Here is a 28,000-nt window from a genome sequence, read left to right as displayed (position 1 = left end):
AAGAAGCTGATTAAAGCATGATCATTACACAGGTGCACCTCGTGCCAGGCCCACCCATGGCTGCACCCATGCACAGTCATGTGAAATCCATAGATTAGGGTCTAATGAATTTATTTCAATTGACTGATTTCCTTATATGAACTGTAACTCAGTAAACATTTTGAAATTGTTGCATGTTGCGTTTATATTTTTGTTCATTATGTGGTACCCAGATACTGGGTTTTCTCAACCTTATACCTTCACATCACATTGTCGTAGGGACCGGATGTTACATAGTGCATTTTACATAGTAGACACTTAGTGTTTGAGAGTATTTCTTTTCACTCTCTAAATGGTTAAACGAGTGAGAAATAGATGTAATTACTGCAATAATTTGTGAGTGGGCAACATATAATATCATCCAAAATTGACATTATTTTGCCATATTAAATTATTTTAAAATGCGCACATTTCCCTAATGTGGACAGTTTGTGTTACTACCTTACACAAGCTCACAATTTTTACCTCATACAATGGTGTGAAATTACCTCAGATTGGTGATGTTAATATACAAGTTTATAGTCATCAAGATAAAACTAAACCGTTTGCTGTAAACAGATTAATATCTTTGGTTTGGTACCGTTGATTTGATCATACGTGCCTGTCCGTCACAGGACTTAGAAAGCAGTTATAATTTTCAAACTCAAATAGCAAGGATAAAACAGGGAGCTCCCTTTGTAAAAGTCGCTGGCCACAAATAAATATACGGATTTGACAGTCAAGCTATCACTCAATTGAGAGCCCTGTCACAATTTGAACTTCCTGTGAAGAGATGATTCATTGAAATTATCCAGTCCAAAAAGTGTGTTGTTTCAATTTAATTTAATTTTTAATTAAAAAATTTATTTCGTGATATCCTTTTTCATATTGGCCATCTACCGTAAACATCGTCCCACATGGAGATGAGTTGATAAATGGATAGTTGGTTCTCATCTATCGACGTGTAGTATACCCAAGTTCGTTGTGGTTTGTCTTTTAGAAGAGCACAAATGGCACATGTAGCGGCAGTGAATTACCCCAGTTCCATTGATTTCCATACAATATCAATGTGTGTTTCATTTGTGCGTGCTATTGATTATAGAAGAACAAGCTCATCAATCCCAGCTTCGAGTGGACACTTGACTAATGTTGGCACGTGTGCAGTTTATAAGGTACTAATTGAGCAAAATACTAGTAATCTGAATACAAATCAGACACGTATGTGTAGAGAGTAATTTTACATTTTTGGTCTTCAAAATATCACAACATATTTTAGCTTATTCATTATTCATCTGGACATTTAAAACCAGTGTTTTGACACTGGGCTATAAATCAAAAAGCCATGACAACAGGAAGCAGCAACAGTATCATTTTCAACTGATGTTTTAGGAATATAAATGATTATTTTAGCATTCTTTTTCAACATGAATCTACTTAATTAGGTCAAATCTACTGAATGAGCCCAGAAACAAGCTGTGATTAATTGATTTTGATGATATTAGTGAAACTGTGAAAATGTGTTTGTCTTGCATATACAGTGGGGGAAAAAAGTATTTAGTCAGCCACCAATTGTGCAAGTTCTCCCACTTAAAAAGATGAGAGAGGCCTGTAATTTTCATCATAGGTACACGTCAACTATGACAGACAAAATGAGAAAACAAAATCCAGAAAATCACATTGTAGGATTTTTTATGAATTTATTTGCAAATTATGGTGGAAAATAAGTATTTGGTCAATAACAAAAGTTTCTCAATACTTTGTTATATACCCTTTGTTGGCAATGACACAGGTCAAACGTTTTCTGTAAGTCTTCACAAGGTTTTCACACACTGTTGCTGGTATTTTGGCCCATTCCTCCATGCAGATCTCCTCTAGAGCAGTGATGTTTTGGGGCTGTCGCTGGGCAACACAGACTTTCAACTCCCTCCAAAGATTTTCTATGGGGTTGAGATCTGGAGACTGGCTAGGCCACTCCAGGACCATGAAATGCTTCTTACGAAGCCACTCCTTCGTTGCCCGGGCAGTGTGTTTGGGATCATTGTCATGCTGAAAGACCCAGCCACGTTTCATCTTCAATGCCCTTGCTGATGGAAGGAGGTTTTCACTCAAAATCTCACGATACATGGCCCCATTCATTCTTTCCTTTACACGGATCAGTCGTCCTGGTCCCTTTGCAGAAAAACAGCCCCAAAGCATGATGTTTCCACCCCCATGCTTCACAGTAGGTATGTGTTAGATTAATTTGTATTTTAAGAATAATGACTAAAGGATTTCACCCCAAATACAGTATAAATGTTAGAATTATCATGTAGTGTCAACCCACTAACAGAGGGGGCGGTACTAAACATTCAAGGGTGAAGGGGAAGGCGGAAACTGTTTAGAAAAGCCACCTAAAGGTGGGAGGAGTCAAGTTCAGGAGGTATAAAACAGAGTGTATGTGTTTTTGGCGCTAGAGCTCTCCATGAATAAAAATACAGATAATCCTTGTGGGTTGTGGACCTTGAATCATTGATGATTAAAACCAGAGCCTTACAACCTCTGGTAATGATTCAAGCTTAGGTTGAATTAGAGATAGAAATTCTCGTGACAGTATGGTGTTCTTTGGATGCAACTCAACATTCTTTGTCCTCCAAACACAACGAGTTGAGTTTTTACCAAAAAGTTATATTTTGGTTTCATCTGACCATTCTGGATCATCCAAATGCACTCTAGCAAACTTCAGACGGGCCTGGACATGTACTGGCTTAAGCAGGGGGACACGTCTCGCACTGCAGGATTTGAGTCCCTGGCGGCGTAGTGTGTTACTGATGGTAGGCTTTGTTACTTTGGTCCCAGCTCTCTGCAGGTCATTCACTAGTTCCCCCCGTGTGGTTCTGGGATTTTTGCTCACCGTTCTTGTGATAATTTTGACCCCACGGGGTGAGATCTTGCGTGGAGCCCCAGATCGAGGGAGATTATCAGTGGTCTTGTATGTCTTCCATTTCCTAATAATTGCTCCCACAGTTGATTTCTTGAAACCAAGCTGCTTACCTATTGCAGATTCAGTCTTCCCAGCCTGGTGTAGGTCTACAATTTTGTTTCTGGTGTCCTTTGACAGCTCTTTGGTCTTGGCCATAGTGGAGTTTGGAGTGTGACTGTTTGAGGTTGTGGACAGGTGTCTTTTATACTGATAACAAGTTCAAACAGGTGCCATTAATACAGGTAACGAGTGGAGGACAGAGGAGCCTCTTAAAGAAGAAGTTACAGGTCTGTGAGAGCCAGAAATCTTGCTTGTTTGTAGGTGACCAAATACTTATTTTCCACCGTAATTTGCAAATAAATTCATTAAAAATCCTACAATGTGATTTTCTGGATTTTTTCTCCTCAATTTGTCTGTCATAGTTGACGAGTACCTATGATGAAAATTACAGGCCTCTCTCATCTTTTTAAGTGGGAGAACTTGCACAATTGGTGGCTGACTAAATACTGTTTTTCCCCACTGTACATACTGTAGCCACATAGTGTATAGGGCTTTTCTCCACATACTTATACAACATTCAGTAGCATATCTCTTTTCTATATGTGGTCAGATTATGGTCACTGTGGTCAATAGGCATGGTGAGTCAGTGGTTGTGGTCCTTAGTCTGTGGGAATAGTCAGTGGTCAGTGGTTGTGGTAAATGTGTGGTTAGTTGGAGAGGTGATTAGCTGGTCAGGTTGCAAAAAAAGCTATAAGAGCAGGCAACAGAAAACACCATCCATCACTCCCTTCTCACAGAATATTGACTTGTTCTTTTATCTTATTTCTATGACATATTGCATTTACTGCATAAAAGTGTTTGAAAAAACATTGTATAACTTTCCACAACTGAATGAATGCCTTGGTATTTGCTCCGTGACATGTCTCCTGGATATTGTCCCTTGATTAGCTCTAGCAGCAGCCATCCAGCCAACCAGGCAGCATGTACAGTACAGTACAGTAGGCCATTCTGCTTCTCCCAGCAGGGTTGGTTCAGGCCTTATTGAGTGGGGATGTGGAGCTATTGTTGACGGAGGCAGGAGATGAGCCACACGTACCCCCATGTCTGACTGAGACAGACAGAGGGAACAAATGTCATAAATCATCCATGATCCAGCACAGTGAAGAGGAGAGGAGACATCCCACTCCACATAGTATGCCTTGCTCACGACGTGACGGATTAACAGCCTGACATTTTGGCTACGATTTTCCCGTTAACTCACCGGGACCCAGAAAATAACCTGTAAATGTGAATGTGAAATACTTGAAAGGAATAGATTGCTCCTGGCACCTCTCTTTTTTCAGGTTCAGTGTGCTGTGTAACAGTTGTTCAAACAGAAGAAGGGTATTTGACAAACAGAATGATTTTATATTACTGTTTTATTATACCCCTGTAGTCCACTAACCAGTAGTGGATATGGACTAGATTCACCCGAGAGAACCCTTTGTAGGGGGGTCTAGGCCTAGGGGCATCAACCCCCTGGAGAGATTTGACAGTGAATCATGTATTTTGGTGTGCTCTTAACTGCAAATGGTTTGAATAGATTTTCTAAAAGTATTGCTATAAAAAGTGGCACTAACCCTTTTCTCTCCCTTCTCTTGTGTTCTCCCCAGGTGGCCTCCATGGACTTCATGGCTATGAAGCGCTCCAATCTCTACGGGATGGGGAACAACCCCTACTCTCAGCAGCAGCAGGGTGGGCCCTACCCCAGCCAGCCATACGGAACGCCCACTACACACAGATACCCAATGGGAATGCAGGGGAGGGGCCAGGCGGGCATGGGCGGGATGCAGTACCCTCAACAGCAGGTATGTACACTATGTCCATATGAGGAAGATGCTTCAAAATTGTGCAACTGTTTTGTTGCACACTTGCTCCCTAGGGCCAGGAGTTTGCTCCCTAGGGCCACCACGCGACGTACCAGGAAAAACCCCAAGCCCTTTTCCTCCCTGATGCTTGACACTTGATTTGAGTGTACTTTAATACCAAGTCATGCTGTGTTCTCTAACTGTATCATGTTATGGTACAGTAGTGTGTCAGATTGACTAGTAAGTAGCTCAGTGTGATTGTACAGTAGATTACAGGACCTGTCACAGTTGTCATTGCAATGGATATTTGTTTCTCATTTGGAACACTATCTATTGGGAGGCCTTCCCTTGAAGGATGCTGTATTTCATTTCAGATTTAGCCCAAAGTGCCATGCAGCGCCGTGTCTCTTATTTCCGTGGCTGGCGTCTGGAAGTGTCAGCGGTGTTCATCAATGTGTTCCCTATTGCCTCCCTCTGAAAAGGGCTCGTTGATGTCTGTAGTGTGATGAAACTAAACCCAGTACTGGGAAGTCATTCTAACAACAGTCAAAATCTGTATCTCACAGCCAAGAGCTGCATTTCACTAATACAATGATTCAGTGTTCAAAACAATGAAGTGTTTCCCTGTTTAACACACTCTAATCCCATTTGGTGTAAGTGTGTGTGTGTGTGTGTGTGTGTGTGTGTGTGTGTGTGTGTGTTAGTTTGTTTTGTGTGTGTGTGTGTGTTTGTGTGTGTGTGTACATGCGTGTGTGTGTGTGTGTGCATACATGTGTGTTTGTGTGTGTGTGTGTGTGTGTGTGTTTGTGTGTGTGTGTACATGTGTGTGTGTATGTATGTGTGTAGTGAGATAGAGATACTGTATGTCTCAATACAGAGACTAGGACAATGGCTCAGTCAGTTTGGTTGGTTGTTAAACAACTGTCGCCAAAGCAGGCCAGTCTATTCCGAGTAGAACACTCTTGTCCCCCTGCTGTACTGCTATATTTAACCTGGCCTTATGGTCTAAGTTTTAATGTGTCTAGCCAGGGTTTGCTGCTCACATAGTGAGAGCACAGATGATATTGAAGAGGACAGACTTCATTCTTTCTGATTACATTTATATTAAAAACGTATGCGCACATGCGCACGCATGCACACACTCATGCACACACACACACGCACTCTCATACACACACACACACACACAGACCCACTGTATTCAGATGTAAATGCTGTACACAGTACTACCCAGTAATCCACAGAGTTCATAAAGCAGTGTAGACTCAGTCCTTTGTGTCGTTTAAACCATTTTCATTATTTACTCTACCATTCTTATGCTAAATATTAGCTCTCCACTATGTTATTCTCATTGTTGTCCCTGATTATAGCTGGACCCCAGGGTCTATCCAGCGTGGCTGGGGCTGTGTGTGTGTGTGTGTGTGTGTGTGCAGACTGACAGAGACTAGAGACCACATCAGAGACTTCCTTGCTGTAGGCTGCTTCTGGCTCACTCTGATGACATCAGCACACTCTGGCTCCACATACAACAAGATCTCATAGTTTCCCTTCGAAATTCGATGTATTATGGATGAACGTCTATTTTTGATAAATTAATTCCGCGTGGTTACAGGGTTAACTCTGCGTGGTTACTGGGTTAACAAAACGACTCAAAGGGTTAAGTTTAGGTATTAATTCAGAGTGGTTAAGGTTATGGTTATGGTTTGGGGAAGGCTTAAAACAAAATACTAAAAACAACACACTGTTTCCATCAACTATATAATAATATAATATAATATAATATGCCATTTAGCAGACGCTTTTATCCAAAGCGACTTACAGTCATGCGTGCATAAATTTTTGTGTATGGGTGGTCCCGGGGATCGAACCCACTACCTTGGCGTTACAAGCGCCGTGCTCTACCAGCTGAGCTACAGAGGACCACATCATCAAGTATTCTCACGGCTTGCTAGAGCATTGTGAATTGCGGTGGCGCAGTGATCTAAGCAGCGCGCTCCGGCTGCGAGAATCAGTGCTGGCAATTGTTTAAAAAAAAATTGGTGAGCGCAGAGGAAGGCATACAGTGAGGGAAATAAGTATTTGACCCCTCTGCAAAACATGACTTAGTACTTGGTGGCAAAACCCTTGTTGGCAATCACAGAGGTCAGACGTTTCTTGTAGTTGGCCACCAGGTTTGCACACATCTCAGGAGGGATTTTGTCCCACTCCTCTTTGCAGATCTTCTCCAAGTCATTAAGGTTTCGAGGCTGACGTTTGGCAACTCGAACCTTCAGCTCCCTCCACAGATTTTCTATGGGATTAAGGTCAGGAGACACTCCTTTGTTGCCTTGGCCATGTGTTTTGGGTCATTGTCATGCTGGAATACCCATCCACGACCCATTTTCAATGCCCTGGCTGAGGGAAGGAGGTTCTCACCCAAGATTTGACGGTACATGGCCCCGTCCATCGTCACTTTGATGCGGTGAAGTTGTCCTGTCCCCTTAGCAGAAAAACACCCCCAAAGCATAATGTTTCCACCTCCATGTTTGACGTGGGGATGGTGTTCTTGGGGTCATAGGCAGCATTCCTCCTCCTCCAAACACGGCGAGTTAAGTTGATGCCAAAGAGCTTGATTTTGGTCTCATCTGACCAAAACACTTTCACCCAGTTCTCCTCTGAATCATTCAGATGTTCATTGGCAAACTTCAGATGGAACTGTATATGTGCTTTCTTGAGCAGGGGGACCTTGCGGGCGCTGCAGGATTTCAGTCCTTCACGGCGTAGTGTGTTACCAATTGTTTTCTTGGTGACTATGGTCCCAGCTGCCTTGAGATCATTGACAAGATCCTCCCGTGTAGTTCTGGGCTGATTCCTCACCGTTCTCATGATCATTGCAACTCCACGAGGTGAGATCTTGCATGGAGACCCAGGCCGAGGGAGATTGACAGTTATTTTGTGTTTCTTCCATTTGCGAATAATCGCACCAACTGTTGTCACCTTCTCACCAAGCTGCTTGTCGATAGTCTTGTAGCCCATTCCAGCCTTGTGTAGGTCTACAATCTTGTCCCTGACATCCTTGGAGAGCTCTTTGGTCTTGGCCATGGTGGAGAGTTTGGAATCTGATTGATTGATTGCTTCTGTGGACAGGTGTCTTTTATACAGGTAACAAACTGAGATTAGCTCCTAATCTCACCTCGTTACCTGTATAAAAGACACCTGGGAGCCATAAATCTTTCTGATTGAGAGGGGGTCAAATACTTATTTCCCTCATTAAAATGCAAATCAATTTATAACATTTTTGACATGCGTTTATCTGGATTTTTGTTGTTGTTATTCTGTCTCTCACTCTCACCTTTTCGAGTGTCCGAAATCGCTGTCTATTTCTAGTGATCAAACCTATTAGGGCCATAGGGCCAGCAGATATCACAGAGCCGCCACGCAGAATAATTCGCCAAATAAAATGAGTTTTTATCCCTCGCTATGGCCAAGGGAGCTTACTTCGAAAGTTATAATTATCTGAAATATTTCTGAAATATAACCAACTGAAAGTATTGAGTTTATATCTGGAGACATGGAAGCATTTGAATCATCAGATTCATCTTTAGAAGATGAAGAGAAAGACAAATGGAGACTAGGCGATGAGTGAGAGGAGTGTGTGTTTACCATCCAGGTTACTGCTTGTATCAGGACTGCCTCCCACTATGCATTTTAGTGGCTAGGGGTTTACCTTTAAAATTCATGGCCCCAGAACCTCCATCATGCTTTTCCTGTAGAAAGGAAAGGAAAGGGGGATACCTAGTCAGTTGTACAACTGAATGCATTCAACTGAAATGTGTCTTATTCATTTCATTTCATTTTCGTCATTTAGCAGACGCTCTTATCCAGAGCGACTTACAAATTGGTGCATTCATCTTATGATAGCCAGTGGGACAACCACTTTACAATTATTATTTTTTTTATTTTTTTGGGGGGGGGGGTAAGGGGGGGTAGAATGATTACTTTATCCTATCCCAGGTATTCCTTAAAGAGGTGGGGTTTCAAGTGTCTCCGGAAGGTGGTGAGTGACTCCGCTGTCCTGGCGTCGTGAGGGAGCTTGTTCCACCATTGGGGTGCCAGAGCAGCGAACAGTTTTGACTGGGCTGAGCAAGAACTGTGCTTCCGCAGAGGTAGGGGGGCCAGCAGGTCGGAGGTGGATGAACGCAATGCCCTCGTTTGGGTGTAGGGACTGATCAGAGCCTGAAGGTAGGTGCCGTTCCCCTCACAGCTCCGTAGGCAAGCACCATGGTCTTGTAGCAAATGCGAGCATCAACTGGAAGCCAGTGGAGTGTGCGGAGGAGCGGGGTGACATGAGAGAACTTGGGAAGGTTGAACACCAGACGGGCTGCGGCGTTCTGGATGAGTTGTAGTGGTTTAATGGCACAGGCAGGGAGCCCAGCCAACAGCGAGTTGCAGTAATCCAGACGAGAGATGACAAGTGCCTGGATTAGGACCTGTGCCGCTTCCTGTGTAAGGCAGTGTCGTACTCTGCGAATGTTGTAGAGCATGAACCTGCAGGATCAGGTCACGCCTTGATGTTAGCGGAGAACGACAGGGTGTTGTCCAGGGTCACGCCAAGGCTCTTTGCACTCTCAACCGTGATGGCAAGATCATGGAACGGGCAGTCCTTCCCCGGGAGGAAGAGCAGCTCCGTCTTGCCGAGGTTCAGCTTGAGGTGGTGATCCGTCATCCACACTGATATGTCTGCCAGACATGCAGAAATGCGATTCACCACCTGGTTATCAGAAGGGGGAAATGAGAAGATTAATTGTGTGTTGTTTGCGTAGCAATAATAGGAGAGGCCATGTGAGGATATGACAGAGCCAAGTGACTTGGTGTATAGCGAGAATAGGATAGGGCCTAGAACTGAGCCCTGGGGGACACCAGTGGTGAGAGCACGTGGTGCGGAGACAGATTCTCGCCACGCCACCTGGTAGGAGCGACCTGTCAGGTAGGACGCAATCCAAGAGTGAGCCGCGCCGGAGATGCCCAACTCGGAGAGGGTGGAGAGGAGGATCTGATGTATCAAAGGCAGCAGATAGGTCTAGAAGGACGAGAGCAGAGGAGAGAGAGTTAGCTTTAGCAGTGCGGAGAGCCTCCGTGACACAGAGAAGAGCAGTCTCAGTTGAATGACCAGTCTTGAAACCTGACTCGTTTGGATCAAGAAGGTCATTCTGAGAGAGATAGCAAGAGAGTTGGCTTAAGACGGCACGCTCAAGAGTTTTGGAGAGAAAAGAAAGAAAGGATACTGGTCTGTAGTTGTTGACATCGGAGGGTCAAGTGTAGGTTTTTTGAGAAGGGGTGCAACTCTCGCTCTCTTGAAGACGGAAGGGACATAGCCAGCGGTCAAGGATGAGTTGATGAGCGAGGTGAGGTAAGGGAGAAGGTCTCCGGAAATGGTCTGGAGAAGAGAGGAGAGGATAGGGTCAAGCGGGCAGGTTGTTGGGCGGCCGGCCGTCACAAGTCGCAAGATTTCATCTGGAGAGAGAGGGGAGAAAGAAGTCAAAGCATAGGGTAGGGCAGTGTGAGCAGGACCAGCGGTGTCATTTGACTTAACAAACGAGGATCGGATGCCCCAACCCCTCTGAATCATAAGTGTCTGTGTGTGGATAATCTCTGTTGTCAGGGACAGTGACAGGCGTGTAGATGAGTTCTATCCCAGGTTTAGTCCTATCCCTGGTGGGTAGAGCTTCCATGACCACCCTTCAGCCTGGAGCGCTCCAGTGAGATGCTGGAAAAGGACTGGCAGCTCCTACAGGTCTTAAATCTCTCTCTCACACACACACACCCGCACGTGTGCGCACACGCACACACACGCACACACACACACACAGCGACATTGCCACTCAGCCTGGCAAGGCCTGCCTAGCCCCTGCCCCAGCTCTCCTAAGCAGGCTCACACAGTAACCCAGCAGTGTGGCGTCAATTAAGGTGTTCTGTCCCTCCCACCTCTCCTTTAAGCACAGGTACTGAACTATGTTTTATCTCTGAAGGAAAGCCTCCGCCCTCAAGCAAATGTGGAGCTGCGTTCAATTAAGTATGTGTGTGTGTGTCTGTGTGTGTGTGTGTGTGTGTCAGTGATGTGAGGCAGCATTGGTCCATGGGAGGCAGAACAAACAGTGCAGGGAGCCAGGCAGAAGGACCTGTCTGATGACAGGACTAGACAGGTATTTCTTTGGAAGTGGAATGAACTTGAAAGTAAAAAGGCTGCCAATTCCACTGTAATTTCCTGTGATGACAAAGTTGGCAGACAGAAAGGAAAAAGAATTTGAAGGAAACATTAGCTTTTGATGTGTCGGAGGGGAGGGGGGAGAGAGAGAGAGATTGTCTGTGAAATAAACAAGGTAAAATGTGTCAACAAGCCAGGGAGGAACCATTACCAGTGGCTGCTGCTGCTTGTTCTGACAAACTGACTTGCCTCGGCCAAGTTAATAGAACCCAATCATTACACTGGAGTGGAAATGTGGCTGTGGCCAGCGTTCATTCTTCCATTGGTGAAGACCTCTGTCCTTTCTGCTTGCCTTTTCTTTCCACTGCTACTTTCAGAGCTTCTCATTCAAAGAAAGGTTGACTGAAGCTCTTTCCTCTCTTCTGTTCTTTCATTAAGTATGACGTTACCCGTTTTCCTCGTTCCTTCCTGCACCATAAAAAGTTGGATCCCACTCTCCATCACCTCTGTGCTGTGGCTATTGACTGCATGGAATTAGCCGGGGTAATTTATGGCATTGATAGAGGCGTGTTTCTGTCCTGGTGAGGAACACTTTGAGCCGGTGGAATCACTTAGGAACCTGGCGGCTGTCTGGGTGGTTAATGTACTGAGTGCTGGTCAGCCTGACGGATGGCTGAGAGGGACACATCAATTACACCGGGAAGTCAGAGAAGATAGGGACCAGGGCCTGTGGGGGCCCATGGTGGGGGTCGGTGGAGGATGGTGGGGGCCGGCGGTGGGGGCCAGTGGCCCTTTGAAAGGCTTTTTGAAATGTTGAAAGCTGCTCTTCAAAGTCCTCCTGCTCCTCCATCCCTCTCCTCTACCCCTCTCTTCTACCCAGGGACCAAGGGCATCATTTCCAAACCACAATTAAAACAGGAGACATTAAGGGGGATGGAGAGAAGGATAGAATAAATGAAAGAGAGAGGTAAGGATGGAGAGAAAAGAGAAGAGGACGGCGATACGGTGCAGCTGCCAGGAGATGTATGGAGGCTGATTAATTAAGGTTCCTCCCGCTGCAGAATACATGAAGTTTCAGGATCAATTAATTAGTGGGAACCCTGCGCTCGTCAATGGCTCTAATGGCCTGCTCTCATTTGTTACTTTTATTACCATACTGTCTATAGGCCCCAGCCAATCAGCCGTGAGGAGCAGGACGCCATGCGTCCATTAGCTACAGATAAAGATGTCCTCGCACGTCGTCCCTCACACAGCCAACTTATTGTATTTCCGTTTGATCCCAGCGTCGGTTGTATCGAGGTACAATTTGTCTGTCTCTTCCATTCAAATGTTTTTGCAGTCGCTTGTGAAAAGTGTTAGAATAGGTCAGGAATTGCTCCTGTTTTGAAGCTTCCCCATTTTTGTGGAGATTAGTGGGAAAATGCTGCTGTAGTTCTGTCTAAATTGGTGAATTGAATCCAGAGATTCCACATACCATCCCCTATGCTTTGGATTCAGACAGACTTCTAAAACAGTCACTAATGGTGTATAGTGGGTGTACATTCTCTCTGTGTGTCATAATGGCCAATTACTTTCTGATAGCTGATGGCTCATTTCTCCCACAAACAACAACACTCACTGGGGTATTTTTTATTGCCTTTATTTCTGCTGAAAGCCTACAAACAGCAGGACAGAATGAAAATAGTATCTGCCAGCATTGAGCCAGATGGAAAGAGAGCGAGAGAGAGAGGGGGGTGGATAGAGAGAAAAAAAGAAGTATAGAATGATTGTGTGTATGAGAAAGAGTGGGGGAAGAGAGAGACAGAGGAGAGAGATGTGTTTTATGTCTCTGTAGTTATGGGTAGATTTGTTTCTCCTCTAATTGGCTGTGCTAAGATTTATCTTCCTCTCAAATTACAGATAGATTTATACAGTTCAGGTCTGGCTCATCAGTCCACTGTTTGTCTTGCACTTAGACTGGCTTAAATACACTGAGTGTACAAATCATTAAGAACCCCTTCCTAATATTGAGTTGCACCCCACCTTTTGCCCTCAGAACGGCCTCAATTCGTCAGGGCATGGACTCAACAAGGTGTCAAAAGCATTCCGCAGGGATGCTGGCCCATGTTGACTCCAATGCTTCCCACAGATGTGTCAAGTTGGCTGGATGTCCTTTGGGTGGTGGACCATTCTTGAAACACACGGGGAACTGTTGAAAAAGCCAGCAGCGTTGCAGTTCTTGACACATACCGGTGCGCCTGGAACCTACTACCATACACCGTTCAAAGGCACTTAGATCTTTTGTCTTGCCCATTCACCCTCTAAATGTCTTAATTGTCTCAAGGCTTAAAAATCCTTCTTTAACATGTCTTCTCCCCTTCAGCTACACTCATTGAAGTGGAGTTAACAAGTGACATCAATAAGGGATCATAGCTTTCACCTGGATTCACCTGGTCAGTTTATGTCAGGTGTTCATAACGTTTTGTACACTCAGTGTTATTCACACTGTCATATCACCTCCACTCTCTAGATACTTGGAACAACATTTCTAAGCATCAATTTACGGCATGTTCAATGGAACAAAGATTTTAAAACTCTGACGCGTTTCGGCAGCATGGACTTCGTCAGGGAGTAACATTTAAACGTGATTGTCTCAGACATGCACAGTCAGATCTGCACTATCAAACGCCATTCGGGTCAGTGACGGTCTCGTTATCTGACGCGTCAAATAACACAAATTGACGCGTGGTAATTAGACTAATCAGGACTTGAATATGACTGCATGTCACATAATAATTTAACACATACATACACTTTTTACGTAGTGAGTACACTATCACTTGTATTTCATATGTCACAGTGATTTACTGGTATGTATGCTATGGCACTGGTAAAGTTTTGTCTGGCGCACCTGCCGCTGCTGCACGAGCAACACACTTCCCCAAACTCTGGGACAGTGCTGGTCAGACAAAAAGCTAGCTAGCTGATGGATGCAAACAATTGTATTTAAATAAACGATGTTCTTCCCCCAAAATCTGCAAAAACAAAGCAAAATGACAATCTGTTTCAGTAGTTATCTAGTTATAAGACAATATTTGAATTTGGTTGATGGTTGGACCCGGTCTGTTCAAGCCACTAGCCAGAGTATGAAACTAGCTTGGGGCAACATGGCTAGCTTGTTTAGTTTGCTGTCTAGCTAGTTAGCTAGCTCTTTATTTTCATGAACTGAAGTTCGATTTTAATAGGAGAACAGCAAGTGGCTGCCTAAGACCTAGTCACATGGATTCCTAAGTCATTGCTACGAATATTGAGAATGACTGCAGTGGTCATTGTTTTCAGGCTGGATGCATTGGTGCTAGATAGCTAGCTAACCAAGAAGTTGCTATCTGTATCAATGATATTTGTGAGACACTTTGTCATAATGCAAACCGAAGTCAACCTAGTTTCCAAACTGTCATTGATGTTGACAAAATGTTTGATTATTATTTTCTATTTTGACAAGGATAAATCAGGTGCAACTGCTTGGGTTGTGGCTGGCTGGCTGGCTGGCTGGCTGGCAGCAGTATCACCATCCTTTCTCCCCTGCCTCTGGGTTGGTATGTAGGGGAAAATGTTGGACTACATAGCTAACATTTTCTATCCTGCTCGTTTGATCCTGATTTTATTTCAAATGCTCACAGAGCCGTTTTCCGATTCGGTCGAACAAATGATGGCTTATTACCAACACAGTATTGCAAACACATTAATAGGGGCCGGTGTGTTTGTTTACAGACTTTTTTTTGACAGCTTTGACAGTGCTACTGACTGTAGCGGTGGCACTTGGCTTGCGCATGCAAATTCAGCGCACTAAACATTCTATAATATATTTTGTTATTTGACGCCTCAAATTGAAAGTTTTTTTGACGCGTCAAATAGTGTTATTTGACGTGTATCCTTTGACACGCAGTGACCCGAACGGCCTTCCATACTGCACGGGTCACACTCCTGGAGCGTCTGATGGAACCCGACAGGTCACAATGTCAATGTCAAAATAATTTACAATGGCTTTATATGACAGAGTCAGCGTTTACAGTCACTAATCTAGCAGTATGTGTTCTATGGCAATGTACAGCATAATCTGCTTTCCTAATGTCAACCACTAATGATATGGTGCAGTGTTTGACTAGCAATGTGTGGTTTGCATTCACAGCGTTCAAGAGTAATTGACACAAGTTACAGCTTGCCTCTACACTGTGTATGGGTGATAAAAGATTACTTTCAAGGAAGAAAATTGCAATACAATGGCCCAAGATAACATTCTAGCATCAGTGGTATTGTTTTTCTTTTAAATCGATTGATGCTCTTGTGTCACATGTAAATGGATTTGAAGAGAGCTTTCTGTGAAATTGGTTGACTCCCAAAGATTTCCAGTTGCCAGAGATGCTGTTTAACTGAGAGGGATATTGTGGGGGTAGAGGGTCAGGAGAGGTAAGGAGGTCTCTTTTGCCCCCCCCCCCCCCCCCCCCCCCCCCCCTCCGCCAGGCTTTAAAGAGACTGGGAAATCCTTCCCTCCTTCCTTTCCTAGCTGGATCACAGGCTAAATTCCTCCTCCCTAAAGACTAGGGCTTATTCAACCATTTTCTGCACATTTCTCCTTTCTTTCATCTGGGTGTTTTTTTTCTCCCTCTTTTTCTTGGCCTTATAGTGGGGTCAGCAGTTTAGTGGGGAAAACATTTGAATCGGTGGCACCAGCCCAGAGCTTGGCGGTGTACGGTGCCGCTTACACATTACAGAGCGATATTAACCTCTCCTCTCTCCTCAGACATCTCCATTACAGCCCCTGTAACAACACAGCCGCACCGCACCACAGCCAGTTAGCAATAGAGACCAACGATACAGCTAACTGCCTGCCCAGGTTTGTATCCATCGATTGAAGCGCGCTAGAAAAGAGCAGAGAAGCACAGCACAGTGTCACACACACACGCACACACACACACACACACACACACTGACACACACACACAGACACACACACACACACACACACACAGACACACACACACACACTCACAGCAGCAGCCTCTGAACGGAGGGAAACAATACAATACAACCACACGCTGTCCAATTCCCTCAATCAATGAAATACTATCAGCTCCAACTCATTCAGCCAGTTTCAGTCTCAGGCTGGATTCAAACTGCAGATGTAATGTTGATAGTGTCATCAGGTAAATATGAGTCCCTATCAGGCTGCAGCACTGTTGGTTTAAAATGTTCAATGGAATAGAATGGAAACAGACTTTGATAGTGATGTTGGTCAGTATTAATCTTGCATTACAAATCCTTTATAACCTGCAGTATTTTAGTATTTTATTAGGATCCGCATTAGCTGTTGTTGAAGCAGCAGCTATTCTTCCTGGGGTCCACACAATACATAAAACATGACATAATACAAAACTCAAGGACTAAACTACACAAATGTTAAATAGGAACAATAGAACCATAAAAAGGTCATACTGACAGTTACACACATTACTGACAGTTACCCACACATCAGTACATATACATATGCCTGAGTTATTTATGTCAGATAGCGGAGAGGCGTTGTGTTGTAAGGTGTTGTTTTATTAGTTTTTTAAAGCAAATTTTGCTGTTTGCTTGAGTAATTTGAGATGGAAGGGAGTTCCATGCGATCATGGCTCTGCTCTTTTCTGCCTTGAATTCATTCTGGATTTGGGGACTGTGAAGAGACCCCTGGTGGCATGTCTGGGAGGGTAAGTATGTCTGTCAGAGCTACAGTTGAAGTCGGAAGTTTACATACACTTAGGTTGGAGTCATTAAAACTCATTTTTCAACCACTCCACAAATTTCTTGTTAACAAACTATAGTTTTGGCAAGTCGGTTAGGACATCTACTTTGTGCATGACACAAGTAATTTTTCCAACAATGTTTTACAGACAGATTATTTCACTAATAATTCACTGTATCACAATTCCAGTGGGTCAGAAGTTTACATACACTAAATTGAGTGAGCCTTTAAACAGCTTGGAAAATTCCAGAAAATGATGTCATGGGTTTAGAAGCTTATGATAGGCTAATTGACATAATTTGAGTCAATTGGAGGTGTACCTGTGGATGTATTTCAAGGCCTACCTTCAAGCTCAGTGCCTCTTTGCTTGACATCATGGGAAAATCAAAAGAAATCAGCCAAGACTTCAGAAAAAAAATTGTAGACCTCCACAAGTCTGGTACATCCTTGGGAGCAATTTCCAAATGCCTGAAGGTACCGCGTTCATCTGTACAAAAAATTGTACGCAAGTATAAACACCATGGGACCACGCAGCGTCATACCGCTCAGGAAAGAGTCGTGTTCTGTCTCCTAGAGATTAACGTACTTTAGTATGAAAAGTGCAAATCAATCCCAGAACAACAGCAAAGGACCTTGTGAAGATGCTGGAGGAAACGGGTACAACAGTATCTATATCCACAGTAAAACGAGTCCTATATTGACATAACCTGAAAGGCCGCTCAGCACATGGGGACAAAGATCTTACTTTTTGGAGAAAAGTTGTCCTCTGGTCTGATGAAACAAAAATATAACTGTTTGGCCATAATGACCATCGTTATGTTTGTAGGAAAAGGGGGAAGCTTGCAAGCTGAAGAACATCATCCCAACCGTGAAGCACGGGGGTGTCAGCATCATGCTGTGGGGGTGCTTTGCTGCAGGAGGGACTGGTGCTGTATACAGTTGAAGTCGGAAGTTTACATACACCTTAGCCAAATACATTTAAATTCAGTTTTTCACAATTCCTGACATTTAATCCTAGTAAAAATTCCCTGTCTTATGTCAGTTAGGATCACCACTTTATTTTAATAATGTGAAATGTCAGAATAATAGTAGAGAGAATGATTTATTTCAGCTTTTATTTATTTCATCACATTCCCAGTGGGTCAGAAGTTTACATACACTCAATTAGTATTTGGTAGCATTGCCTTTAAATTGTTTAACTTGGGTCAAACGTTTCGGGTAGCCTTCCACAAGTTTCCCACAAAAAGTTGGGTGAATTTTGGCCCATTCCTCCTGACAGAGCTGGTGTAACTGAGTCAGGTTTGTAGGCCTCCTTGCTCGCACAAACTTTTTCAGTTCTGCCCCCAAATGTTCTATAGGATTGAGGTCAGGGCTTTGTGATGGCCACTTCAATACCTTGACTTTGTTGTCCTTAAGCCATTTTGCCACAACTTTGGAAGTATGCTTGGGGTCATTGTCCATTTGGAAGACCCATTTGTGACCAAGCTTTAACTTCCTGACTGATGTCTTGAGATGTTGCTTCAATATATCCACATAATTTTCCTTCCTCATGATGCCATCTATTTTGTGAAGTGCACCAGTCCCTCCTGCATCAAAGCACCCCCACAGCATGATGCTTCCACCCCCGTGCTTCACGGTTGGGATGGTGTTCTTCGGCTTGCAAGCCCCCCTTTTTCCTTCAAACATAACGATGGTCATTATGGCCAATCAGTTCTATTTTTGTTTCATCAGACCAGAGGACATTTCTCCAAAAAGTACGATCTTTGTCCCCATGTGCAGTTGCAAACCGTAGTCTGGCTTTTTTATGGCGGTTTTGGAGCAGTGGCTTCTTCCTTGCTGAGCGGCCTTTCAGGTTATGTTGATAAAGGACTCGTTTTACTGTGGATATAGATACATTTGTACCTGTTTCCTCCAGCATCTTCACAAGGTCCTTTGCTGTTTTTCTGGGATTGATTTGCACTTTTCGCACCAAAGTACGTTCATCTCTAGGAGAGAGAACACGTCACCTTCCTGAGCGGTATGGCGGCTGCGTGGTCCCATGGTGTTTATATTTGCGTACTATTGTAACCGACTTGCCAAAATTATAGTTTGTTAACAAGACATTTGTGGAGTGGTTGAAAAACAAGTTTTAATGACTCCAACCTAAGTGTATGTAAACTTCCGACTTCAACTGTAAGTTGACAATTTGAAATTTTCAACACAATTATATTTTCTCACAAAAAAAAGAATTGATGCAGTCAATTTATTCTCTACTTTGAGCCAAGAGAGACTGACATGCATACTGTTGACATTAGCCCTCTGTGTACATTGAAGGGCAAGACGTGCTGCTCTGGACCAGCTTTTCTAGATCCTTCTTTGTAGCACTTGACCATATCACCAGGCAATAGTCAAGATTAGATAAAACTAGAGCCTGCAGGACTTGTTTGGTCGACTGTGGTGTTAAAAATGCTGAGCATCTCTTTATCACAGACAGACTTCTCCACATTTTTACAACAATTGAATCATCATGCCTTGAACATTACAATTTACAGTCTAAGGGCACACCAAGAAGTTTAGTCTCCTCAACTTGCTCCACATTATTCAGTACCAGATTCAGCTGAGCTCTATAACTTAAGGAATGTTTTGTACCAAATACAATGCTTTTAGTTTTATATATGTTCAGGACCAGTTTATTACTGGCCACCCATTCCAAAACTGACTGCAACTCTTTATTTAGCGTTGCAGTGATTTCGCTAGTTATGGTTGATGACGTGTATAATGTTGAATCATCAGCGTACGTAGACGCACAGGCTTTGGTTAAAGCTAGTGGTAGATCATTAGTCAAAATAGAGAACAGTAAAGGGCCAACAGAGCTGCCTTGAGGAATACCACACTTTACATGTTTTACATTAGAGAAGTTTCCATTAAAGAAAAACCTCTATGTAACATTAATGCATCAGTTATAGTTATAGGGCTAGGGAAAACTCTGGGCTCATGTTATAGACTACAATTAGGGCTCAGAGTTTTGTTTGGTCAGTTCATGTGGTCAGAAAAAACAGTTAATGCATTAGTAATTGCACTAGTGAGAGTATTGCAGTCCCCCCCCTCCCCCTCTCTCTCTATCGCTCTCTGGCAAGGCTGTCCAAGGGCAGCTCATTCTTGAGGTGTCAAGTGGCTGGCATGTGGAGCGATAGAGAGAAGAGAGCGAGAGAGAGTGGAATAAAGAGGGGAACAAGGAAGGAGAGACAGAAAAATCAAGCGAGCCAGAGAAGAGGGGTCGAGAAAAGGGGAAAGAGAGAGAAGAAGAGGGGAGAGAGAGAGGAAGGAGAGAGAGAGAGAGAGGAGGGAGAGTGGAGATCAAAGGAGGCAGTTGGAGGTTAGTCACCTTGGGAGCCACGGTAGGCGATGTAATCTCCCTCCTCTATGTTTAATCATGAGCCCAGATTGTTGATCGCCTCAGCGGGCCGGCCGCATCTCATTTTGGGGCTCACCGCCGCTCCGGCACGCACTCACACTCATGCAGAGGGAAATTAAAAGGAAATCATGCACTTATCTACCCCGGCTCCATATCACCAGCCTATAGTGCTTACTCAGAGAAACACCTAATTGTGTCAGCTTCTCACCTGACGTGGCATTGCTGGCTGATGGGGCTTTCATCTAGAAGCAGCCTGATAACCTTTGTTAACTGCTCTGACTATGAGGTTGACTCTGCCCTCTTGGGGTGTCTCCCTTTCTTACCTACCCTCTTTTTGTGTCTCCCTCTCTCTTAGCCTTCTCCTATGTCCCTCTCTGTTTCCCACCCTCTCTCTCCCACCCACCCACGCTCTCTCTCCCTCTCCCACCCTTCCTCTCCCTCTCCCTCCCTCCCTCTCTCTCTGATGTGCTTTCAGTGTTGTGATCCGTAGCGAGGGCGTTAGCGTGCTAATGCTAATACAGTCCTCTGTATTCCCGTCATGTCTGTTCTGGCTGCTTACGGCTCCAACACCGCTCTGGTTGGTTGGATCCATATGTCACTCAAATGGGCAACCTGTGCTCTGGCCACGGCCCAGTCGTCATCCAGCCGTATCGCCACGGCAATAGAATTAAGAAAATTCTGTCTATGCTCAGTGGCCCAATTGAATTACAAGCAGGTTTTTCTATCCCCCCACCCCATCTGCCATAGGGTTCTAAATGGGTTGTCGTGGTGATGTCTGTCTATTTTATGGCTTTGTTTTCATATGTTTTTGATGGTTTGTTTGGATTCTTCTGTGGCATTGTCCTTTTTTATTGGTCTTTGTTTTTCCTGTTTGAAGCCCGAGCCTTGGATTTTATGATATCAGTATTACATTTTATGGTGAAATATTTGCTTCACAAAACATAAAACGTGTTTGTTTCTATGAACACCAGTCTTTCATGTACTGTTAAGTTTTAGGATCTGTATTTTTCACCTTTATTGCATGCGGCTGTGTTGTTGTGTGTTATTGACTGAGAGAGTCTGCAGGACTCAGCAAATATTGGAGGAGATACTGTGTAGTGGTGCTTGTCTAGTCTATATCAGACATATTCTCATTCATACTGTATACTGAACAAAAATATAAACGCAACATGCAACAATTTCTAAGATTTTACTGAGTTACAGTTCATATTAGGAAATCAGTCAATTTAATAAATTCATTAGGCCCTCATCTATGGATTTCACATGACTGGGAATACAGATATGCATCTGTTGGTCACAGATACCTTAAAAAATTGACCAGGATCTCGTCACGGCATTTCTGTGCATTCAAATAGATAAAATGTAATTGTGTTCATTGTCCGTAGCTTATACCTGCCCATACCATAACCCCACCGTCACCATGGGGCACTTTGTTCACAACGTTGACATCAGCAAACCGCTCGCCCACACAACGCCATACACGTGGTCTGTGGTTGTGAGGCTGGTTGGACGTACTGCCATATTCTCTAAATCGACGTTGGAGGCGGCTTATGGTATAGAAATGAACATTAAATTATCTGGCAACAGCTCTGGTGGACATTCCTGCAGTCAGCATGCCAATTGCACCCTCCCTCAAAACTTGAGACATCTGTAGCATTGTGTTGTGTGACAAAACGGCACATTTTAAAGTGACCTTTTATTGTCCCCAGCTCAAGGTGCACCTGTGTAATGATCATGCTGTTTAATACGCTTCCTGATATGCAACACCTGTCAGGTGGATGGATTATCTTGGCAAATGAGAAATTCTCACTAACGGGGATGTAAACAAATTTGTGCACCAAATTGAAGAGAAATAAGGTTTTTGTGTGTCTGGAAAGTTTCTGGGATCTTTTATTTCAGCTCATGAAACATGGGACCAACACTTTACATGGTGCGTTTATATTTTTGGCCCCGTGTAGCTCAGTTGGTAGAGCATGGCGCTTGCAACGCCAGGGTTGTGGGTTCGTTTCCCACGGGGGGCCAGTATGAAAAAAGTATGAAAATGTATGCACTCACTAACTGTAAGTCGCTCTGGATAAGAGCGTTTGCTAAAATGACTAAAATGTAAAAAAAAATCAGTGTATAACACTGTTAAGCTCTCAGGAAACACACCTGAATACAAACAAGAGCTTGTGTATGTTGTCTTCTCCTCCTGTCTGAGCCAATCAAAACTATTACATAACTGCACATGGCATTATTATTACAGTATTCTTCATACTACTGTGTAGTGTAGTACTCTTCATATTACCCCACCATACATAGGCCTATTATCTCTACAGTAATGCCTCCTGAAAAGAGGTTTAGCATAGCAACATTTCAGCTCACATAGAGTAGGCTTACCTATATGTCAGACAGGTTGCTGCTTGTTTAGGTTCCATTCTGTATTGTCTCACCGCGTCTCGTCTGTCTGTCTGGACTATAGAAAGGAAGGGAGCAGGCAGCCCACGGTTGTTGTCATGGCTGATTCACCATAGAGGCTAATGCTCGATACCAAACCTGTCCTGTCTGTTAGTGCCTGACAATGACTAGACAGGGAAGGAACGTCAACATACACAGTGTTGAGCCTGGTTCTCATTGGCTTTTATGGCATGTGTGAATAGCTTTTAGGCTAAATAGTGTGTGTTTGTGTGTTTTTTCTGTGTTTGTTAATGTATGTGTGTGTGAGACGATATAATATGCTTTGTGTATATGTGTGTGTGTTTTTAAATTGAATACAGACTGAACGTGGGTTGTCTCATTAAGCTCAGTAGACACAGTGAGATCAGACACACACACACACACACACACACAAACGCACACAAACACACGCACAAACACATACAAACACGCACGCAGACATACACACACACAAAAACTGTCAGATATATACTGAAAACATCTGAATGTCTGTTAGGTTTCCAATATATTAAACTGTACACTTTGGACAGTATCAGGTGCATTCTCCAAACCTCAACATGTATTCTACTGATGTATAAAAGACTGGGAAGTCTTCCAGGGTTCACAACATCAGGCCCTAAAGTCGTAGTAGTTGTAACTGACCTCGTCTTTGGCCTGGCAGGTTTCAGCCCTTTTTACACCACTGGTTTATGAACTGGTTTTATGAAGAGGTTTTGGGTGGACCTTCGCTCCCACACTCATTTAAAGGATCAACTCTGAACGCTCCCACTTTGATCTGAAACAGACTCATAACATAGTGACTGTTATGTGTAAGCTCACAGTAATATCATCATCCTAAAAATAAATCACTGTCATTTGTGGAGCCTGCTTATGTCAGGGAGGGACATTTCAAATGAAAATGTTGGTGCGTGCGTGTGTGTGTGTGAACGTGTGTGTCTGTCTGTGTCTCTGAGAACTCCTTACATCAGGGATATTCAAACTGGGGTCCGCGGCCCCCTTAGGTACTACAGGGGGTCCGCAAAAAATAACAAAATATATATATATAAAAAAAGTGAAATGTATTACTTAATTTATTTAAATGTTTTTATGAATATTGCTAATAACAACAGAATAAACAAAGCACATTTTGAATTACAGTGGGGGAAAAAAGTATTTAGTCAGCCACCAATTGTGCAATTTAAGTTCTCCCACTTAAAACGATGAGAGAGGCCTGTAATTTTCATCATAGGTACACGTCAACTATGACAGACAAAATGAGAAAAAAAATCCAGAAAATCACATTGCAGGATTTTTTATGAATTTATTTGCAAATTATGGTGGAAAATAAGTATTTGGTCAATAACAAAAGTTTCTCAATACTTTGTTATATACCCTTTGTTGGCAATGACACAGGTCAAACGTTTTCTGTAAGTCTTCACAAGGTTTTCACACACTGTTGCTGGTATTTTGGCCCATTCCTCCATGCAGATCTCCTCTAGAGCAGTGATGTTTTGGGGCTGTCGCTGGGCAACACGGACTTTCAACTCCCTCCAAAGATTTTCTATAGGGTTGAGATCTGGAGACTGGCTAGGCCACTCCAGGACCTTGAAATGCTTCTTACGAAGCAACTCCTTCGTTGCCCGGGCGGTGTGTTTGGGATCATTGTCATGCTGAAAGACCCAGCCACGTTTCATCTTCAATGCCCTTGCTGATGGAAGGAGGTTTTCACTCAAAATCTCACGATACATGGCCCCATTCATTCTTTCCTTTACACGGATCAGTCGTCCTGGTCCCTTTGCAGAAAAACAGCCCCAAAGCATGATGTTTCTACCCCCATGCTTCACAGTAGGTATGGTGTTCTTTGGATGCAACTCAGCATTCTTTGTCCTCCAAACACGACAAGTTGAGTTTTTACCAAAAAGTTATATTTTGGTTTCATCTGACCATATGACATTCTCTCAATCCTCTTCTGGATCATCCAAATGCACTCTAGCAAACTTCAGACGGGCCTGGACATGTACTGGCTTAAGCAGGGGGACACGTCTGGCACTGCAGGATTTGAGTCCCTGGCGGCGTAGTGTGTTACTGATGGTAGGCTTTGTTACTTTGGTCCCAGCTCTCTGCAGATCATTCACTAGGTCCCCCCGTGTGGTTCTGGGATTGTGATCATTTTGACCCCACAGGGTGAGATCTTGCGTGGAACCCCTGATATAGGGAGATTATCAGTGGTCTTGGATGTCTTCCATTTCCTATTAATTGCTCCCACAGTTGATTTCTTCAAACCAAGCTGCTTACCTATTGCAGATTCAGTCTTTCCAGCCTGGTGCAGGTCTACAATTTTGTTTCTGGTGTCCTTTGACAGCTCTTTGGTCTTGGCCATAGTGGAGTTTGGACAGGAGTTGTGGACAGGTGTCTTTTATACTGATAACAAGTTCAAACAGGTGCCATTAATACAGGTAACGAGTGGAGGACAGAGGAGCCTCTTAAAGAAGAAGTTACAGGTCTGTGAGAGCCAGAAATCTTGCTTGTTTGTAGGTGACCAAATACTTATTTTCCACCATAATTTGCAAATAAATTCATTAAAAATCCTACAATGTGATTTTCTGGAAAAAAAATTCTCAATTTGTCTGTCAATGTTTGACGTGTACCTATGATGAAAATTACAGGCCTCTCTCATCTTTTTAAGTGGGAGAACTTGCACAATTGGTGGCTGACTAAATACTTTTTTCCCCCCACTGTACATACAGTACCTGCAGTAGAAAATAGGAGAATCTCCCCAATTTCGTGATATCCAATTGTGATCCAATTACGATTTTGTCTCATCGATCCAATTACGATCTTGTCTCATCGCTGCAACTCCCCAACGGGCTCAGGAGAGGTGACGGTCGAGTCATGCGTCCTCCGAAACATGACCCGCCAAGCCGCGCTTCTTAACACATGCTCGCTTAACCCGGAAGCCAGCTGCACCAATGTGTCGGAGGAAACACCGTTCAACTGACGACCGAAGTCAGCCTGCAGGCGCCCGGCCTGCCACAACGAGTCCCTAGAGTGCGATGAGCCAAGTAAAGCCCCCCCGGCCAAACCCTCCCCTAACCCGGACGACGCTGGGCCAATTGTGCGCCGCCCTATGGGACTCCCGGTCACGGCCGGTTGTGACACAGGAATATCTTCCTTCTAATGATGTCAACTTTATTTCTCAACTCCTAATATTGAGCAAAGTACACTCATTGGAGCCAATTACACTCACTGGAGTATCTGACAGGCTTTAAAAAAGCACCCACGAGTACCAGTTGCTGCAAGTGCCGCTATCTACTAGTAAGCTTTCTTGACTTGGACATTCATTTTTGCCAACACATGGCTAACCTTTGTTTAACAAGCTAAACAGCTGCTACTAGCGAAAATGAGTTAGGATTAATGGGTTCGAGTTATCTTTCTACCTAATAGGCTATGTTAGAATTTACGCTCCCTCTTCCAATTATAACTGTGAGGCGGTCAAAATAATGAAAAACGATCTACCAAATCTATTCATTTAAAAATGTTGATTACTTCTCCTTGCCATAATCATTCACCTGATGATAAGACAAGACATCTGAGAAAAAAATAATCTATATGATTGGGGTCCCTGATTCGCCGGTTCCTGGGCGGGGGCCTCTGGTCAAGAAAAGTTTGAAGACCCCTGCCTTACATCAGTTTGTACAGTTGAACTCATGTTTTTTACAGCTTATGCCATGTTTAACGACGGTTAGCAAGCTTGTGGCCAATGTCTTGGCCGGGGCTGAAAACGATTAAAGGAAAACATGACAAGAAAAGTGTCGTCAGACAGCAAAGTTCAACATTGGGAAAGAGGGATGAGGGATGAAGCGAGTGTAGTAGAGGGGTTGTGTTTGATGGCACGTGGGTCGGTCGGGTTGGGGAAGCTACTCGTGCATTCCAAAGACAACAGCAGTTATTTTCCTGGCTCTCATCACCCAGACACAGCATAGAGGAAATCCTCAGAGAGGAGGGAGAGAGCCTTTCATTATGTCTCCATAAAGCCCAACACGTAGGGATCAACACTAGGACAATACACGGATTAGCCCAGTGGTGTTGACACACATTGGGGCAACAAGTACACATTTATGGACACATTTCTGTGAATACACACACACACAGACATAAACAAAACACACACACACACACACTTAGTAGCCTTGTGTTAGTGAAATGAAAACCACAATGTGTCTCTGGGAATACCTAGCCCATATATAGTGTGAGTCTTAACTGCTCCATCTCAGCCATGTGTCCTCTATTACAGCACAGACCAACTTATACAGCATGGCCCCCTCCCTATGTGTGTTCTGGCACGGGGAGAGTGGATGGAGGGAGGGGGAGGGGGTTGGCAGGAGATAGGACATGCAACATTTGTGAAGACCCCAGTTGCTCTGTGACTGGAGTTGGCAGGGGATCATGGCTAGAATGGTTTGTCACAGTTGAAACAGTGCTGCTAACATGATGTGGCCATAACTCAACCAGGAATAGATGAATGGAGGATCTGGTTGAAGCATAGAGGTGGGTCCAGGCTCCTCGGAATACTCTCTCTGGGGAAGGAGGGGAAATTAATATCTGATTGGTTGTTCCAGCAGAGGGGAGGTGCTAGCTGCTCTAACTATTGTGTGGTTGGTTGTTCAAGCAGGTTCCCCCCCAGTACGGCCAGCAGGGTATGGGAGGATACAGCCAGCAGCAGCAGCAGGGAACGCCTCCGGGATCCTACTTCAGCCCCCCCCAGCAGAACCCCACCGCCCCCACACAGCCCCCCTACCTACCGCCGAGTGCCCCACCCCAGCAGGTAAGACCTTGCTTACAGTCAGAGAGGGAGTAAACGTAAAACAGACTGTAGATCAGTGTCTAAGGGCCACTTCATTCTGTTCTGTTATCCCAGAATGCTTTGCTCCCACACAGGCCTCTTGTGGTGTGCGTGTGTATGTGTGTTTATGTGTGGTGTGTGTGGGCAGAGAGTCTGGCTCTGGCCCGGAGGTCTGATGAGTCGTCCAGATTATTCATATGGGCTATTTCTGGCATTTCCTGCTTCCCCTACTTTAATTCAAACACACACACACACACACTACACACCAGACCTGGGCAGAAAATAGTCGTATTTTGTAGTTTATTTGAAAATACCAACTTTTCAAATACTCAAGGTTGTCAAATATAGTTTAGAGTAGGGGTGTAACGATCCATCTACTACATCGATGTATCGATTTATATTCCTATGATCCAACTACATCGATCTGTGCTCGGCGAGTTGGCCTTTTGGACAACATATATCAATCTAACATCGTTTTAAAATGTAATAAATCGATTGTATCGATACTAGGAAATAACCCATTGGATTTAAGCACGTCAGACTTTATATGGATGTTTTTTCTTAGCACTTTTAATG

The 28,000-nt window shown here is 43.9% G+C and overlaps 1 protein-coding gene across 1 annotated transcript in view; it reads left to right on the top strand.

Moving 5' to 3' along the window:
* LOC311102610 (AT-rich interactive domain-containing protein 1B-like) overlaps nt 1-28,000 on the top strand; it is a gene marked incomplete at both ends in the record, with an annotated part of 135,870 nt that overhangs the window by 22,636 nt on the left and 85,234 nt on the right. The window contains 3 exons of the mRNA XM_084143978.1: nt 4,630-4,824; nt 27,254-27,406; nt 27,573-27,594. Of these exons, the coding sequence (XP_084000104.1) occupies nt 4,630-4,824; nt 27,254-27,406; nt 27,573-27,594 (370 nt within the window). The remainder of the gene's footprint in view (nt 1-4,629; nt 4,825-27,253; nt 27,407-27,572; nt 27,595-28,000) is intronic.

This window comes from Coregonus lavaretus (assembly GCF_964263955.1).
Source record: "Coregonus lavaretus genome assembly, chromosome: 27".
Lineage (NCBI taxonomy): Eukaryota > Metazoa > Chordata > Actinopteri > Salmoniformes > Salmonidae > Coregonus > Coregonus lavaretus.
Note: the sequence above shows the minus strand (reverse complement) of the source record. Positions and strands in the feature narration are given on the sequence as shown.